This window comes from Bidens hawaiensis, unplaced genomic scaffold, assembly GCF_021521415.1.
Source record: "Bidens hawaiensis isolate Kalapana, Puna unplaced genomic scaffold, B.hawaiensis_p1.1 tig00005006_1, whole genome shotgun sequence".
Classification (NCBI taxonomy): Eukaryota; Viridiplantae; Streptophyta; class Magnoliopsida; order Asterales; family Asteraceae; genus Bidens; species Bidens hawaiensis.
This window is the reverse complement of record NW_027491316.1, coordinates 345,039-362,280: the sequence shown is the minus strand read 5'-3', so window position 1 is coordinate 362,280 and position 17,242 is coordinate 345,039. Positions and strand designations below refer to the sequence as shown.

The 17,242-nt window shown below is 39.3% G+C and overlaps 1 protein-coding gene across 1 annotated transcript; it reads right to left on the bottom strand.

Annotated features, from left to right (window-relative positions):
- Positions 1-6,257: 6,257 nt before the first annotated feature.
- LOC143628487 (V-type proton ATPase 16 kDa proteolipid subunit-like) lies at positions 6,258-8,253 on the bottom strand. Its single transcript, XM_077098073.1, has 3 exons — positions 8,171-8,253; positions 7,786-8,071; positions 6,258-6,446 (listed from the first exon to the last, which is right to left on the bottom strand). The coding sequence occupies exons 1-3, from the start codon at positions 8,250-8,252 to the stop codon at positions 6,314-6,316; spliced, it is 501 nt and encodes a 166-aa protein (XP_076954188.1). The 5' UTR covers position 8,253; the 3' UTR covers positions 6,258-6,313.
- Between the last annotated feature and the right edge of the window lie 8,989 nt (positions 8,254-17,242).

Below are 17,242 nucleotides of genomic sequence, written 5' to 3'. Positions count from 1 at the left end.
GCGCCCGCGATCAAGCTCAAGCTACCCTTTAAGAAGCTCTATCTAATAAGGATTGGCTTCTACGAGAAGCGTTGCCGCAGGTACGCGTAGCTCCATAATTTCTTTGCTTTGCTCCAAGAAGTTCAACGCGGATGTCCTTTCCCAAGTGGGTGAAGGCTAACGATGCAAGCTTGCTTAACGCATCCGCAGATTTGTTTTCGCTTCGCTTGATGTGCACAACTTTGCAATCGTTAAAATCGCGCATAAGAGTTTTGGCTTGCGCAAGGTACAGGGCCATTATGTCATTCACGGCCGCGTACGTCCTGTTTATCTGGTTGGCTACTAGCATGGAGTCCACGTGGGCTTCCAAGTTTTTCACTCCCATCTTACACGCAATTCTTAATCCGGCCAAGAATGCTTCGTACTTGGGAAATCAAGCCGAATAGCGTAAGTGTATTCTTGGCCTGCCGGGTTAATTAGTTTCAACTCTGCGCCTGAACCTTCGTTGTTGGCTGCTCTATCAGTATAGAGTCGCCGGACATCGTTAATGTCTTGTGCTGGAGAGGGTTGAGCCTCTTCCTGGCACTCTTTTTCCCGCGATGCGGGGACTTCCGCAATAAAGTCGGCCAAGACCTGGCCTTTTATGGCTGGTCTTGGCTTGTACTTTATCGCGTATTCCCCCAACTCAATTGCCCATTTGGCTAGGCGTCCCGACAACTCGGGTTTGCCTAGAACGTTTGCAAGTTTGAAGTTGGTGAGAATGGTGATTGGGTGACCTTAGAAATATCGTCTTAGCCTGCGTGAAGCCTGTACAAGTGCTAAGACTAATTTTTTCAGGGTAGAGTACCGGGTTTCCACGTCCGTTAAGACGCGGCTTACATAGTAGATGGGCATCTGGATGCCTTTTCGTTCTACTAGTAAGACTGCCCCGGTTGCTCTGTCTGTGGCGGAGAGGTAGAGAATTAATTCCTCCCCCACTTCTGGTGTTGTGAGCGTTGGGAGTTCGATCAAGCGTGACCGAATCTCTTGAAAAGCTGCTTCCGCTTCTGGTGTCCAGCGGAAGTGCGTTTTCTCCAAGCAATTTCTCAATGTTGACACGAATGGGAATGACCTATCCGCATAGTTTGCCAAAAAGCGGTTAAGTGCGACTAGTCGTTCATTCAGTGTCTGAGCCTGTTTGATGGTAGTAGGTGATTCCATTTTCATAATGGCTTCGACCTTTTCAGGGTTCGCTCTGAAGCCATCTTTGGTAACGATGACTCCTAAGAACTTCCATTCTTCCATCCCAAAGGAACACTTGCTCGGGTTGAGCTTCATGTTTATTTTTCTGAGCGTGTTGAAAGTTTCTTCGATGTCTGTCAACATTGCCTCTGGCTCAAGGCTTTTGATGACCAAGTCATCCATGTAAACTTCTAAGTTCCTCCCGATTTGGGCATGGAACTCTTTGTCCATCAGGCGTTGGTACGTGGACCCAGCATTCTTAAGTCCGAATGGCATCATTTGGTAACAAAATGTGCCATCTGGCGTCCGAAATGCGGTTTTGTCCTGATCGTCAACAGCCATGTGGATTTGATGGTATCCCTTATACGCATCAAGAAAGCATTTAAGGCGAAACGGTGCTAACGAATCTACCTTAAGGTCAATTTCGGGTAACGGGTAACAATCCTTGGGGCATGCTTTGTTTAGGTCTTTAAAATCTATGCACATGAGCCATTGTTTGTTGGATTTCGGTACCATGACGGGATTTGCAACCCATGTTTGATATTTACTAACGCGTACGATGTCTGCGTCAAGGAATTCCTTGACTTGGGTTCTACACGCGTTAGCCTGTTCCGCACCCATTACACGGCGCTTTTGTATGACCGGCGTGAAAGCCGGGTCACACTTGAGCTTATGCTCCGCCTTACTTCGGGGTACACCAGTCATGTCAGCTGGTGTCCACGCGAAGATGTCAGCATTTTTTTGCAATAAGCGTTTGAGTAAGGTGCGCGTGGGATTAGTGATCGTTGGGCCAATGGTAATGGCCTGGTCAGGGTACTTGCCATTGAAGGCCCATTCTTCCGGCTCGGTAATGGTTGGTTTAGCCATCTTTGGTTTGGTTTAGATGAGACAGATGCGATGCATACCTGGGGAATACCCGTGATCATCGCGACACCCTCAGCTGTTGGCCATCCCATCATGCCATGGACCGAAGACACCACGGCATTAAATCTTGTCATCCCATCTCTCCCGAAGAGAATGTCGTATGTGTGGTGTGGCTTCCTCATTACGACAAAGTCCACGTCTTCTGTGCGGGAGTACTTCCCGTCCGTGAGAGTGACGGGGAAAGATAGGATACCCAAGGGGGTGTTTGTGCTGCCATCGAACCCTTCCATCGAGGCGTAAACCGTTTCTAGGTGTTCTTTGTCTTCGTCGTCTAGCTTGTCGAAGAACTGCCTGTACATGACCGTTGACGAAGCGCCGTTATCAGCAAAAGTGCGGGAGGTGATGTAGTGCCCCAGCTGGCTTTTGATGACTATGGGGCCTTCATTGTTGGGTCCTCCTGGCACACGCGGGAAGCGCACTTCAGCTTCCTTCCACGCACTTGGCTCTGTTGTTCGTCGTTTTCTTCCTCTGATGTTGCTATGAACCATGTGAATGCTGATGTCGACGGGCTTTCGTCCATTGCCTTTGTACCGATTGTCATTCCTCCCACCGTTCTTGATTGACGCCACGAGGTGTGTGAGTTTCCCATCTTTGACGAATGTTTCGACGATATCCTTCAAAGATGTACATTCTTCCGTGGTGTGGCCTTGGTCCCGTGGAAGTTACAGGATTTGCTCTGATCAGCGTTATGATGTTGTCGGATTATTGGAGCCTTTGGCCATGGGAGTTTCTCGGTGGCAAATATCTCGGTGACGCTTTTGGTGAGTGGCGTCCACCTGGGATTCCGGTTCGACGAGTGCGTGTTGTCCCTTCCGCCTAAGAGAGGGCGAGAGCTGGATTAGGTGTCAAAGTTTATCCTTGACTGCCAAATACCAAGCTTCCTCTTCTTATTTTGTCGGACGGTACGGACGTTATTTTCTCTTGTTCTCTGCGTGTAGAGGTTTGTGCTCTGAGGAAGATTTCTACCCAGTTGCCTCTCCGTCTCAGCGAAGCGTTTAGCTGCCGTCATGATGGCATCCCACGTGGATGGCATGCCATCTTTACCCGTCAACGTGCGGATGAACTCTGGGTACTCAGCGCCCTGGATGAAAGCGGCGCGAACAAGATCTTCGCTAATAGTGCCCAGACTTAGCTTCTTTGAGTTGAAACGAGTGATGAAGTCTAGCAAAGATTCATCTTCCTCTCGGATGCAGTTGAGGATCGTCCATTGCTCTTCAGTATATTTTCTTTGTTGACTGAAGTGCTGGCTGAACTTTTGCTGGAAGTCTGCCCAATCGTAGATGTGGTGGACCGGTATACGATCAAACCACGCTCTGGCTGCCCCGACGAGCGTCATCTAGAACATGTAGCACCATGTGGGTTCCGTCCAATTACTGACGGTTGCCCCCGCTATAAATCTGTTCAAGTGATCGTCCGGGTCAGATATGCCATCGTAATTGCCTATGTTGGACATCTGTTGGCACTCTTTGGAGCAATTGCTTCCTTAATGTCCCTTGCAAGTTTGGACTTTCCCGCATTCGTAACAGTTGATCTGAAAGTTTTGGAAAAGTCACGTGGGTTTCCCCCCGTGTTCTTTGGTTTGAAGGTTTCCTCGAAATTTCTCTTCGAGTGGAAGTCTTCTTTACGCTTCCCTTTCGCCTTATGACGAGGGTTTGCATCACTGTCAGATTCTTCCCAATCTTCATCATCCACATACTCGCAATCATTGCTCATGTTGAGCTGTTGTCGAATGCTTCCGAATTCGTCATTGGCCTGTTGGAGTGAACGTAAACGTTCATCCAGCTCGGCTTGGAATTCTTTCTAACGTGCTTCCGCCCAAGCTTTGACTTGTTCTAGTGTTTGGCGGGGAAGCCTCGTCTGTTGTTTCTCCAACTGGGTATCAATGAATCCTAGGGGATGATTGTTTACTGCACTTGCCCCGGCTTGGGTAACCGGGGTAGTGTTCGTAAAAATCGTGTATTCACCGGTGTTTCCCCCAGTAGCTGGGGTTGTGGTTACCGGAGTTTCTTGGTCACTCGGTGGCCTTGGCGTCGGAGTAACCTTAACCATCTTTCCAGAAGTTTGAAAAAACTGAGAAAAAGAATTAGTTCTAGCTTAATGCACGGATGACGCCAATGAAGAAACACTAAATGGCTCCGGCAGATTAAGGATAATCTGGGGGTTAAGTAGATGTTTCCCACGAGGGTTAGGTCCAGCAAAGATGGTTATTCTTCTCGACCTGCAAAACAGACACCGTGAGCTCGTCACTGAGAAGGGGGAGTTCCTCCTTGTGACCACCCTCCGGCGTGAGAATCAGTCTAGATTGCTCTGAATATAAGTGTATATAGAGAGAAATAGCTAGAGAAGATAAGATGATGATACCGTTCCAAGGTGTTGGAGTATTTATAGCCGAAGGTAGGTTTCCAAACAGATACGGCCAGCTGTATAATATTCCTTTTCCACCAACTACGGGCTATGTTCGTGCCACGATGGGAGTTGGTGGGTAGGCAGCGGCTGATAGTGACATTTTGTACTGGAGCGTGCTGCTTCTCGTACTATTGTCGGTGAGCTGTCACCCTGTGATTGGTTCATGGGTTGCTTTTGTCAGATCTTGTCTATTTGTCCATACCTTGGTAGGTATAGTACAAAAGATTTTCTAGAAGCGTACGGACTAGCTCTTTTTATATTCTCGCCCTGCTCATTCCTTCTTCAGGTGACATTACTGAAGTAAGAGTTAGTGCCTTATGCGTGTAGCCATACTGTTAGTGCGGGTAGCCCTCCTTCTTGGCTTGTATCTGCAGCTGCGGGAACAGGCAGGGTACTTTACCAAGGGAGGCTTTCTTGCGGGAACAGCTGGCTTACTGCGTGTAAGGTCTTCATCTCTCTGAGCATGGTGGGTCCTACGGATCCAGTTGGTCTTTGCGCAGACGTCCCTCTTCAAGGTGAGTCTTGCGGGTCCAACATGGCTTTGCTGGGACCTACCTCTTCAGGTCGGAATGAGTCAATTAAAAAAAAAGGTTGTTTTGTTTCAGGTCGGAACTCGTTTGAGTCAACAGGTTTGGGTTAGAACAGGTCCGGGTCGGAATGGGTCGAGGTCGGAACTGGTCAAAACAAGTTCGGGTCGTGTTTATTTTTTTAACGAAGACAACGGACAAAACGTTTTAGTTTTTTTATTTTGTTTTTGTTTTTGTTTTATAATTTGAGTTATGATTTTTTTTATCAAATTTTTTTAATATTTTCTTTGAGGGGTTAACCCCAAAAAAATATTAATAAAAAATGATAACTCAAAATAAAAATAAAAAACGAAAAAAGTAGAAAAACTAAAATGTTTCATCCATTGTTCTCGTTCATCAAAGAAATAAAAACCCCGAGAAATTAATCGAAACAGAAAAGTCGAAGAAAACGAAACAAAAAAACCAAAACTGAACTGAATTGATTGAAACCGACAAAAGATCAAAACGAATCTGAAACCTAACAGAGTTGAAACTGAAAAAAAAACCGACCAAAATGAAACAAAAACCGCAAACGAATCCAAGATCGGTCCATCCAGTGCGAAAACTAGAAAGAAACTTGATCTGAGTCAAAACCTAAACCGATCTCGTTCTAATCCAAAACCCATTTCAGCCCGAACCTGCCACTTTTCCTTAAGACACTAACCCACATCGACCCATACCTTAAAATTTGTCAACCCATTTTGACCCGAAAATAAGAATGTGGAATTTCAAGTGACTCATTTTGACCCATTTAGTTAAAACCTATAACTCAAACCAACCCATATAATTTTTAAAACAACCCAAATTAACCCACTTGAAATGGTTTGGGTCAAGTTTGCGACCCCTAATTATAATATTAATATCATTTATTAATAAACCAGCTTACAAATTTATGCATCTAAATACACTTCCCAAATAGACAACTTTGCTGTTTATTATAACAAAACCAAACTTCAACTACATAGTGAACATGTTATTATTAAATTGTACAATACATATAAATCACAAAATCCATGATTATCAGATCTTAACGTGCTGAAGAGTTCCTTTTTCACTTCTTTTCATGCATAAAATTCAAACAATGACAAAAAAGCGATTTTATTGAAGGTAGAAACTAAAATCAAGTCTACAAGTAGAACAAACAAACCACAACTCAATGAGAGGATAAATAAAAATGCTCACTTTATCGCGGTACATGGGACCCACAAACAATTCTTCTAATCAGCTCTAGACTGACCCGCTCGAGAAGAAAGAATGATGCCAACAATAAGACCATAGAGAGCCAAAGCTTCAGCAAAAATGAGAATCAAGATCATTCCAACAAAAAGCTTTGGTTGTTGTGCATTAGCCCTGCATTTACAACACGTGTTAACTAACGGTGTCAATTTTGACTCATTTACTCAAGGTCCATTTTAATGCTTAAAACATGGCTAGTCTTGTTAGTCTAATATTAAGTTATGATAACAATATTACAATTATAATTATAGTTATAGTTATAATTATAGTTATAGTTATAATTATAATTATAATAATTATGATTATTATAATTGTGGCCGTTACCGTTGCCGTTCCTATTACTATTATTGTTATTGTACTCATAGCTGACTCATTAAGTAGTTATATCTGTTATCTAAAATTGGACATAAAAATTGTTAGCAGGTCAACCTTAACCCAACCGTGCTACAGCCTATATTAGAAACTTGTTTCAACTTTCAACCCTAACTGATTTAAGCTGTGGTGGAACCATTATCACTACCCATCCCAGAAAAGGTCAAAGTACCTAAAGCCGACGCTAAACCCGAAACATTGGGGAAGGGTAATGGGGCAGGTATTCGTGTATGGGACCAGTTATGGATTTGTTTTAGAAAAATTCACATGTTTGAGCCGGGTATGGGATTAGTCGTATAATATTACTATATTATACTGTATTAGTATATTATACAATCAGGCTAGAAACCCGTGTATTGCACGGGTTGAAGAATAATATTATATTAAATATTAAATAGTTAGTAATGAAGATTTAGAAATTGAAAACGAGAAACTGAAAACAAACTTATTTATTAGTTGAAGAAATATACGCGGGAAACGAACTTATTTATTAAGGGGGTGTTTGGGGTTGCTTATTTTCATCAACTTATAGCTTACTAACTTTTTGAAAAGTTATATGTTGTTTGGTATTCCTTTTCTTGTGAGAGGAAAAATTCCATAAGTCACTAGGTTGTAACTTATGACTTTTCCATAAGTCATAAGCAGGTAAAAATAAGGAATCCCAAACACCCCTTAAGCAAAGAAAGAAACGCGGTAAAAGTGGTTAAAAAATTTATGACAGGTGGCAAATTTAAAAATTATGATAAATAATATGTTAAGTTTTTAGAAACTTAAAATTGTTATAATTGTAAAATTGCCAAATGTGTAGTTGAATACTTATATTTCAAGCTGATTTATTAGATACGTTTAAAATCAGGTTGCGTCGCGGGTAACAAGCATCCCAACTGATATACTTTAGCCACGTAAGCATAATATCCAACACCCGCGAGTATTCCCCAATCCCTCTAATGTTTTGAGTGATGAGCAAAAGATGTCACTTTACATCTCTTTCAGTTTTTAGTATCCATATTCATCTTCGTTGGTCTATCATTTTAGGTTTAAATGCCGCTAAATCGGACCAATCGAGAGAAGAGTGAATTACCTAACACCAGCATCTCCCACAATTCCAATAGCCATGCCCGCAGAAAGACCGGCAAGGCCACAAGCCAAACCAGAAGACAAATGAGCATATCCATCAAACAAATAATAAGACTTGGCCTTAGGGTTAATCCCGGTACTAATAATGACAGCAATAATGAGACCGTAAATCCCCAAGACTCCTGCCATAACCACCGGCACAATCGACTTCATCACCAATTCGGGCCTCATCACCCCCATTGAGGCCACTCCGACACCACTCTTGGCCGTCCCGTACGCGGCCCCCATACCTACACATATAGCCATGTTTTAATCACTAGTACCGGATTTCTACAACAATAACAATCCGAAATGGTTAATTAGGGATCTGGTAGATGGAATTGACTTACAGGAAAAGACAAGGGCGGCAGCGGCCCCGAGGAAGCCGAAGAACGGAGCTGTTTCGTCGCCAGAGAACGTTGAAGATGACATGATTGATCGGTTGATTTAAGGGTTTTCAGATTAGGTTGTTTCAATCTATTCTATAGTGTTTGATTTTGATATATTTTTATTATATGTTTTTTATTACATAATAAAATTAATGATTGATCACAGTTAGTCAATCATCTTGTGATATAATTTATTTCTTGTTTCCAATTTTGCCCTTGTGTTCGTGGGTACCAACATGGTTTCTTTAACTCGATTGGTTTTAAAACCAGTTCGTCTCATTTGAAATGCTTAAAATCGGATTAAATCCAACCGGGTTCTATGCATTTTTTTTAATCTTTTACGAGTTTGATACGTCATGCCCGTATACTACATAGGTAAACATGGTTAATACATAGTCGTTGTAAATTAATTTTTATATCAATTTTAAAATAGCCATTATTTTTTATTTCTAAAGAATTTTTAATTTTTAACACAAAATAAATAAACCAAAAAGCAAGAAAATAACCTTAAGTTTTTTTTCCAATACACTATTCTTGGAAAAGTAAAAAAAAAAAAAGGATGTTTTAGTACATGGTAGTAACTTTATTATTTGAATTTATCATAAGAGAACTTTAAAAATCTGACCGTATAGAATTCTAGCAATAAAAGTTAAAAAAATATATATGCCACCCAATTTACATAGTAAAGATCTATTCAATTTGAATTACTATGCGTATAACTACCAAGGTTGAATCATTTTATAAAGTGTAACAAAAGTAAGAATGATGAGAAGTCATAGTTGATTGTCCTGTGTTAAATGGAGACCAAAAGAGAAAACGCATAAAAGGAAAACACATATTTTCTCCGGTCACAAGCACATGTCAATTCCCCATAATTTTGAAACTTCTAAAACTTTTCCGTACGACATTTAAAAAAAACCATCATAATAACAAGCGTTATTTTATATTTAATAAGAGTATGACTTTGTTTTATAAAATAAAAATTACGTCATAGTGTCTTTTTGTTTATCATTGTGTCTTATGTTCATTTTTGTGTCTCTCTATTTATTAGCGTGTTTTTATGTTTTATCATTATGTTTTTTTTTTCAAAAGTGATTAAATCTGAAAATTGTAATACTGAAATAACACTGTTGTGTAATTTTAATATGTAAATATAAGGATAAAATAACAGCAATATCTAATATATAAAACACAATGATTAATGCATATTACACAATAACATAAAACGTAAAACACAATGGTGAATTTCTATTATTACACAATGATCTGAAACGTTAAACACAATGGTAAATACATAATACACTAATATGAGATCCCGCGCGTTACGACGGAACACGTGTACGTAGCTCATCTGTTCGTTATGGCACTCAGAATGGTGTACATATATATATGATTTACTACAATAAATGGTGTACATTTGTTTATGCAATTAAACTGCACAAATAGTTTTTACATCATATCAAATGTTATATAAAAATTATCAATAAAAAAAACCATTTAGTCATAAAGCTAATTATGCAAACTTGGATTAATAAAGGCGTTATTATATGGCTTATTTAGTTATTCTAAATGAGTCATATAATAAAGGCTCGTGTTATTTCTGCTTCTTCTGATGTTATTCTAGCACAACCACAACACTTCCATTGAAACTGAAATTCATTTAAGGAAAAAAATCAAATAATGTCATAAAGCAGTAATAGGTGAAACTACATAAGGCTAGCCATAAAGTACATCTGATTCAAAGGTTATAGCATCTCCTAGTTTTGTATATGCCCCCCTAATCTTTTAAGTTGTCAAGATAATCGAATGTCTCCAATTCTTCGATCTGAAGTTCACTAGAAAAATAAATATTAATAAGTTTTCTTTAGAACAGATCATTGCGTATATGGTTTTTATGACCATGTAGTACTTAAGCAAATGCATTACTAAGAAAACAAAATTTCTCATCATGGCTGGCGAGTACAAAAATGCAACACAAAATGAATAGTTACACAAATATGATACTTAGCCCCATATACACTAAGTTTGTCCTACACATAGTGAAAATGTAAACTAATTTAACTAATGTCTGAAACAAAAAAAAATAGGTACTATGTGCAAAGGAAAATTGCCCTTAGCCGTAATATTTATATTTTGACTGATACTCGAAACTTGAAACTGACTAGTAAATATTTTAGCCCTTACATTGAAGTTAAAATGAACCGTTCATTTTTATTTATTAGTTCTTTAAACTAGCCTAAATGATCGTAACCAATTATCTTAACCATATCAAAATGAAAAAAAAAAGTTTCTTTTTGTAAGTTTGACCAGTTCGTAAATTATTGACCTGTATACACATCAAAAGTTGTCCCATAATAAAAACTTATAACCCAAAAATTGATTCATGATAACTCTAATAGTTTATACAGTTAAAATTAACTAATTCTCTTGTATCCATACATTAACCTGTTCCAATACTGTCAACAAAACTTGCAATGTTGACTTTCAAAAGTCAAATTGATTTTCCCATTTTACACTAATCTATAACTTCAGTTCTTTACTTCAAACTCCAAGTTTTAAATTATTAAATAATGAACGGGTCGGACCAACCCCTAACTTCGCATGCCATAATACTGTTTGAAATATAAATTGCTAACAAAGAAAAAATACAAACCTGCAAAGTCTGTTACTAATAAGAAATATAATTTGCAAGAACTTCTAGTCCTTGTCCTAAAATCCACTTCTCTGAATAGTCAAACTCAATACATCACCCTTTCATGCATGCATAACAACCAAATGAGTATGTAGGAAACTTGTGTGATATGTTATCAATAGTCACATGCATTTGTGAAAAAGAAGATTAATAGCACGTCATTTAAAGATTTTCACACTTTGATTGGTTTCATATCTATTATTAGAGAGCATGTCATTTAATATTTAATGCATTACAAAGCGACCGAAGAAACATAAATGCTTCAAAGCTAAGTAGTAAGGAAATCAATTGATACATAAATTGTTGTAAATTTCACCAACAATTTATAATTTTAAAATTAATTTATTAATTTCGTAGGTATGGAGTTTAGTTAAACAAACCAACACATGTCTTTTCTTTTTAAAGTTCGCTTATGTCCATTCGTTTATGTTTGTTCGTTTACATCCATTAATGCTCATCAGTATGCATTCATCTAGTTTTGTTAATATTATATATCACTATCTCTATATAATTTTGGGCCCTACAGATTAAAATTCATTTTTACTTTTATTTGGTTTTAACTAAGTTTCGTTAATATTCGTTCATCTAGCTCATCTATATCCGTACGTATGTTCGTTTACACGGTGAGTTGCTCGTTTGTAAAATTAACGAATGAATAAAAATAAACATGAACACATTCATTTTTTTAATCAATGAACACGAACAAGAAAACCTTATACGTTTAAATGTTCGTGTTTAATCACTTGATCCATTTAAGTTAAATAAGCGAACATGAACATACCCCGTTCATGTCCGTTTACATGCCTAAAAATTATGCAACTAATTAACCGCGCTTACAAATATCATCCAGGCTCTCGAATGTATTCCCCGACATAATGTACTGGCACGTGGTCTAGAAATATTTGTCCTCTTCACACAAGCACACATGTTCAAAATATTATATCATGAGGTTTTAAACCACTTTTCATGTTTTTTGAATAAAAACATCATAAATAAAAATTCACACAAAATTCCTTTAATCATTTAACAAACACCAATCAGTTGAGTCCAAAATGCAAATTGTTGTATACTAACCTTGAGTATGTTCGGTACAGAGCCACGAACCATGACAAACCGAAGTTTCGTTACCCTATTCGAATTTTAGGATTAGAGCAGTTCAAGTATGATAATAGATGTAATTGAAATCACCTTGAATAAGATGAGAGAATGAGAACCAATGTGGCTTCAATCGTATTGGCTTCAATTAGCATCTTCAGTGACGCATATCAATTTAATTAGAGAATGATAGGGAGAGAAAACGACTGGCATGAAGAGAAGAAGTAATTGAAGGAGCAATCGCGTGAAATTGAAGGGAGCAATAATAATTGATCGATCTTTACCTACATTTAACATCAATCAATTAACAATTAATGGAGAAGTTAATTGAGTTAACTGAACGCCTGTGGACGGTACAATTGAAGATTTAAGGTCGCCGGTCGGTGAAGAGGTAATTAATTTTAGCGTCTGAAAATGGTTAAATTACCATTTTGCCATCTAAAATGTTTTATATGTAATATAGATATAGATATTGACCTTAAGATAATACACAATAAACGTAATACATATTGACTAAAACAAAATAACGAGAATAAAGACACAATAACGAACAATAGAAAAAATGATGAGCATAACGACATAGTGATGAGCAAAAGGCACAATGACGTACCTTTTTTTTTTTAATTTTGATCATTAATATGTGTAACCTTTGTAAAATACAGTTGCCATATAATACAATGTAGAAAACTCAATTAAAAAAACACAATGAAAAACCAATAACACAATGTATAAAAACCCACTAATTTTTTTTATAATTTTTTACAACAATACAGTACTCATATTACAAATAAAAACGCTTGTTATTATGATGATTTTTTTTTAAAAAATATTATCGTATGAAAAAGTTATGGATGTTTTAAAATAATGGGTGAATTGATATTTTTCTTACATGTGGATAGAGAAAATCAGTAAATATGGACTATTACATATTTGCCCTTTCCATCATTTTTTTAATCTCAAATTAAATTCAACCATTCAAATTAAAGATCAATGGACTAGATTAATTTTCACACTTCTCATTTTTTGTTTACATTGTATTTTAACATAACCCTTAACTATGTAAAAGTTAGAAATACAAAGGACAAAATTTAGAAGTGTGAAAATTATTTGTAGCCTAAAAAAACCCCTCAAAATATTCAAGAAAAATAATAATGAAAATCATAATTCAAAGTATAAAAAAAACCTAAAATGTTCCCCCGACTTTCTCGTTCAAAATAAGGACAAAAAGACACAATGTCGAGAAAAAAATACACAATGACGAATATAAACAAAAAACATGATGATAAAAAATACACAATATATCACAAAATTCTACGCACTATGGAGCAAAATATGACATAGTGTTGAGTAATTAACACAATATCAAGGATAAAATACACAATGTTATGGATAAAATGCACAATGAATGACGAAAATAAACAAAAAAAAAAAACACAATGAAAATAAAAGGACACAATGATATTTTTCTCAACGTTTTTTTTTGTTTTTCTTTTGGGAACAAGGACGTCGAGATAAACATTTTAGTTTTTTTTTTGTTACTTTTTTTGTATGTATTTTATATTTTGAGTAACGATTTTTTTAGAGGTTTTATTTTTGTGAATACAAATCATTCTCATTATGACACCTCTTTCCAAATTGTGGAATAACTTGACCCTTAACTACCATAGGAGATATGAAGCAATAATCTTTGAATAACGCTTTTCATAAAACTAGTTTTCATGCCTTTGTGTTGCGTCATGTCCATTACGAGTTACGGGTCATGAAGAAACACGGATCCAATCCCCTTAATGGGTCCTGGATCCAATGAGTCCACAGGGTAGGATACGAAGACAACTAACACGATATGAGCACAACTTCCCAAAGTCCAATGACAGGAACCTGCAAAACAGACACCGTGAGCTTGTTACGAAAAGGACAAGAGGGGGGGTCTTCCCGTAACCGCCCTCCGACGTGAGAATAAGTACAGTTCTAATAGAGGGAAAGTACTTGAGTATTAAGAGTAGATAGTTGAGAGTGAATAAAGACCTCATGGAGATGGAGAGGGTATTTATATTTGAAGGATGTGGGAATGTGATTGGGCCAGCTGTCCCTTTCTAGAAGATGCTCTCGTAACCACCTGGACACGTGCCCTCATATGATATGTTGAGCTATATGTTGCATGTGCATGGGTATAACAACCTGGACACGCGTCGCTCTATTATACGACGAGCTAACTCCTGGTCATGTGCACGGTTATAACAACTTGGCCAGGTGTCCTTTATCCATTGGTTGAGAGACCACGTATTGCCCAAGAAAGCAATTTGGTAAATATTCTAGAAGGCAGTCGGTTATTTACAGTTGTCCTGTTGGCATTGCCTCCCGGTTATCTTAGCGGGTAGATGTGCTATCACGCGGATGACGTTTGAGGGTGCCTGGATACTTCCGCGTAAGATAAGTTGTGCGGGTGATCCATATGCCCTACGGGTGGCATACGAGGGGTTTCTCTCCGACTTGCGGGTGATACTTAAGGGTATTTGGGTCTTCTTGGTACCTACCTCTATAAGTCCCCCAATACAGTGTTTCTTCCGCGTGAAGTTTTTATGCTGGTGAAATTTTGGACTTAAGATATATTTGGGGATTTTTGAATTTTTGAGTTTGGTTGAAATATCTTCTGTTGGTGGTGTGGATAACCGTGAAAAAGGACAAGTTGTCCACTTGCAGGCGCGTGAACAGATGATGTTAGTTTATGCCGGCTGTCACTATACCCGACTGTACACCTTTTTCTCTTTTTCGAATTTCCCGCGTGACGTGACGTCTGCTGAGTGGACGATGACTTTTCTCTCTCCACTGTTCATATCCCATTGCATTAATTGCAACGGCTATAAATAGTGAAGATTAACTTATTTGCTAAGTTTTATCACCTTTGACTTCCTTGTATCCTCTCACTTTTTCTCTTAATCTCTTGGTTAGCCGTTTGATTCCATTTCAAGATTGCTCGTTGTTTCCCTTTTTCTGTTGGATTAATGGCTAGCGATACAAGATCGTTGGTACCCAACATCGATACTGTAGAAACCAATTGGAATCAAGCCGAGTACGAAACATTGCTTCGTATTTACGGTATTCCACCGGACTGGGGACTAGAGTTTCCCACTGCCAGGTCTGTTGCAAGCTTGCCTCCTATCGGCAAGATGGCGGTATACACCGATTTCTTTACTTATGGGAATCTTAGGTTTCCGATAACCAAGTTTCTCATGAAAGTATTGAGCGCCTACGGGATTCATTTATCCCCGTTACATCCTTTTTCACTTATACGAATCCGTCATTTCGAATTCGTGTGTAAGGCGAAAGGGATGTTGCCCCGAATTGACTGATACCTTGCATTTTATCGGATGATTAACCGAGGCGGGTGGTTTAAATGTACTCCGATACCCGACCGGGTTATCGGCATTGTGCCCCAGGGGGGTTCCAAAGACTGGCGCAACCAGTTTTTGGATTTTTGAGGACGTCGTTCTGGACGCTATGGTCCACCGTCTGGCCAACGAGGCACTCCCGGAAGTCTTCTCGGCTTCTCATGAGGGCCAAGAATGGTTCCGCACTTTGGTGTCAGAGCCATCTCCAATGCGGGCCCTGCTAGAGGAGACCCTAGTATGGGCGGGAATGAGCCGCATGTAGCCATATCCGGAGTTGGAGCATGTCTTTATGGGCGTAAATGAACGTAAGTCTTGTTCTTTTTCCTCCCTTTTGTTTCATATAAAACCTCTTATTGACCTCTTGTTTTGGATTTTTCAGGTGAAGGGCCTATGCTGAATGCCCTTTTCGAGAATCGGGGTTGTACGGGTAAACGTATCCGTGATGCAAAAGAAACGCCCGTCCTGGAGAGGACCCGAGGTTAGTTTCTTTTTCCTACCAAAGTGTGTGCTGAACCGGCAGCCTCGGGGGCTACCTTCCAAACAGGTGCGTATACCCTTAACCCTTGTCTGTTCAACGTTCTTACTTCTGATGGGACAATTGTCATTCTTTCTTCGAGTGATGAATCGACATCCTAAGAAGAAGAAGACTCTGATGATGCTTCTGAAATTTCATCTTTTTCGCATCTATTGGCAGAGTTAGAGCGGAAGAGAACTCTTTAATCTCTCCGGGCGGGTGACGCGGGTGCTGGTCGCGCCTATACTAAGGAAGGTCTAGCTCTGAAGAAGCAACGGACACAATGTCCAAAGAAGCAAATAGTCAGCCTTGATGAGCGCATGAAGGGGATGGCTGGTAAGTAGCGATAATGCCTTTTCTCTTTACTCCTGTGTTTTATCCAATACTTATATGTGGTTTACTATGTAGATTCTTCTGAGGTTGTTGGCGAGAGCACTTTGTCAGACAAATTACCGTCCCCAACACCTGAAGGCGAGAAATTACCATCCCCGACTCCGGAGAAAGAGGATAAACCACTGACTCCTCCATCCGAGAAGAATCAAGAGGACCCTCTTCCGCCGCCGGAGACTGAAGATCCTCTGGATTTTCTTTTTGGGACTGGAGATGGTTCTAGTTCCAAAGAAAAAGATCCTGTTGTGGGAGAAGAGGCATCGAAAACTCAAGAATTTCTTCCTCAACCTCCTCCGCAGTTTACCCTCTCTTCACCATTTTCCATGGGTGAAGTAGGAGGTTCTTCTTCTCGATGTCCTTTATCGGACGTCGAAGGGGTGGCAACGCGTGGTGCACCTCAATAATCTTCTTCTACTCCAGTGCGCCCCAAGCTACAAGTTTTGATTATTATGGGGAAGCCAATCCGAGAGAAGATGACTATCTGTTTATTCCTGGTTGGAATCTTGCGAAGGGATCTCGCTTTACAGATCCGGACACTTGTGTGGCTTTTGTCAACCACTGTGTCCGCCTGCGGACCGAACCCACCAGCGTGGTCGTCCTCGCCAAGATCTTTATCTCAACTATTCCTCGTCTTTGGCCAACACTATGGCTTGTGGGCAGGAAATTTTACACGAGTGGCGATCGATGGGAGAACGATGGGGTGAGTTGGTTCAAACTTCCGAGGAAGCGAAGAAGGAAGCTCGGGAGCAACGCTTGGCTGCCAATACTGCCAAGTGAAAACAATCTGATGCCGAGATTGCTCTCAAAAATGAGCAAGACAGGCATACGGCTGCTGCCCGTCAATGGGAGGAAGCTTGCAAGAAACAAAACACTGTTCTTCAAGCTGCCTGGGCTGAAACTCAGAAATAGAAGGATGACTTGGCTAAGGCACTTGAAGTCAATTCAGCGTTAGA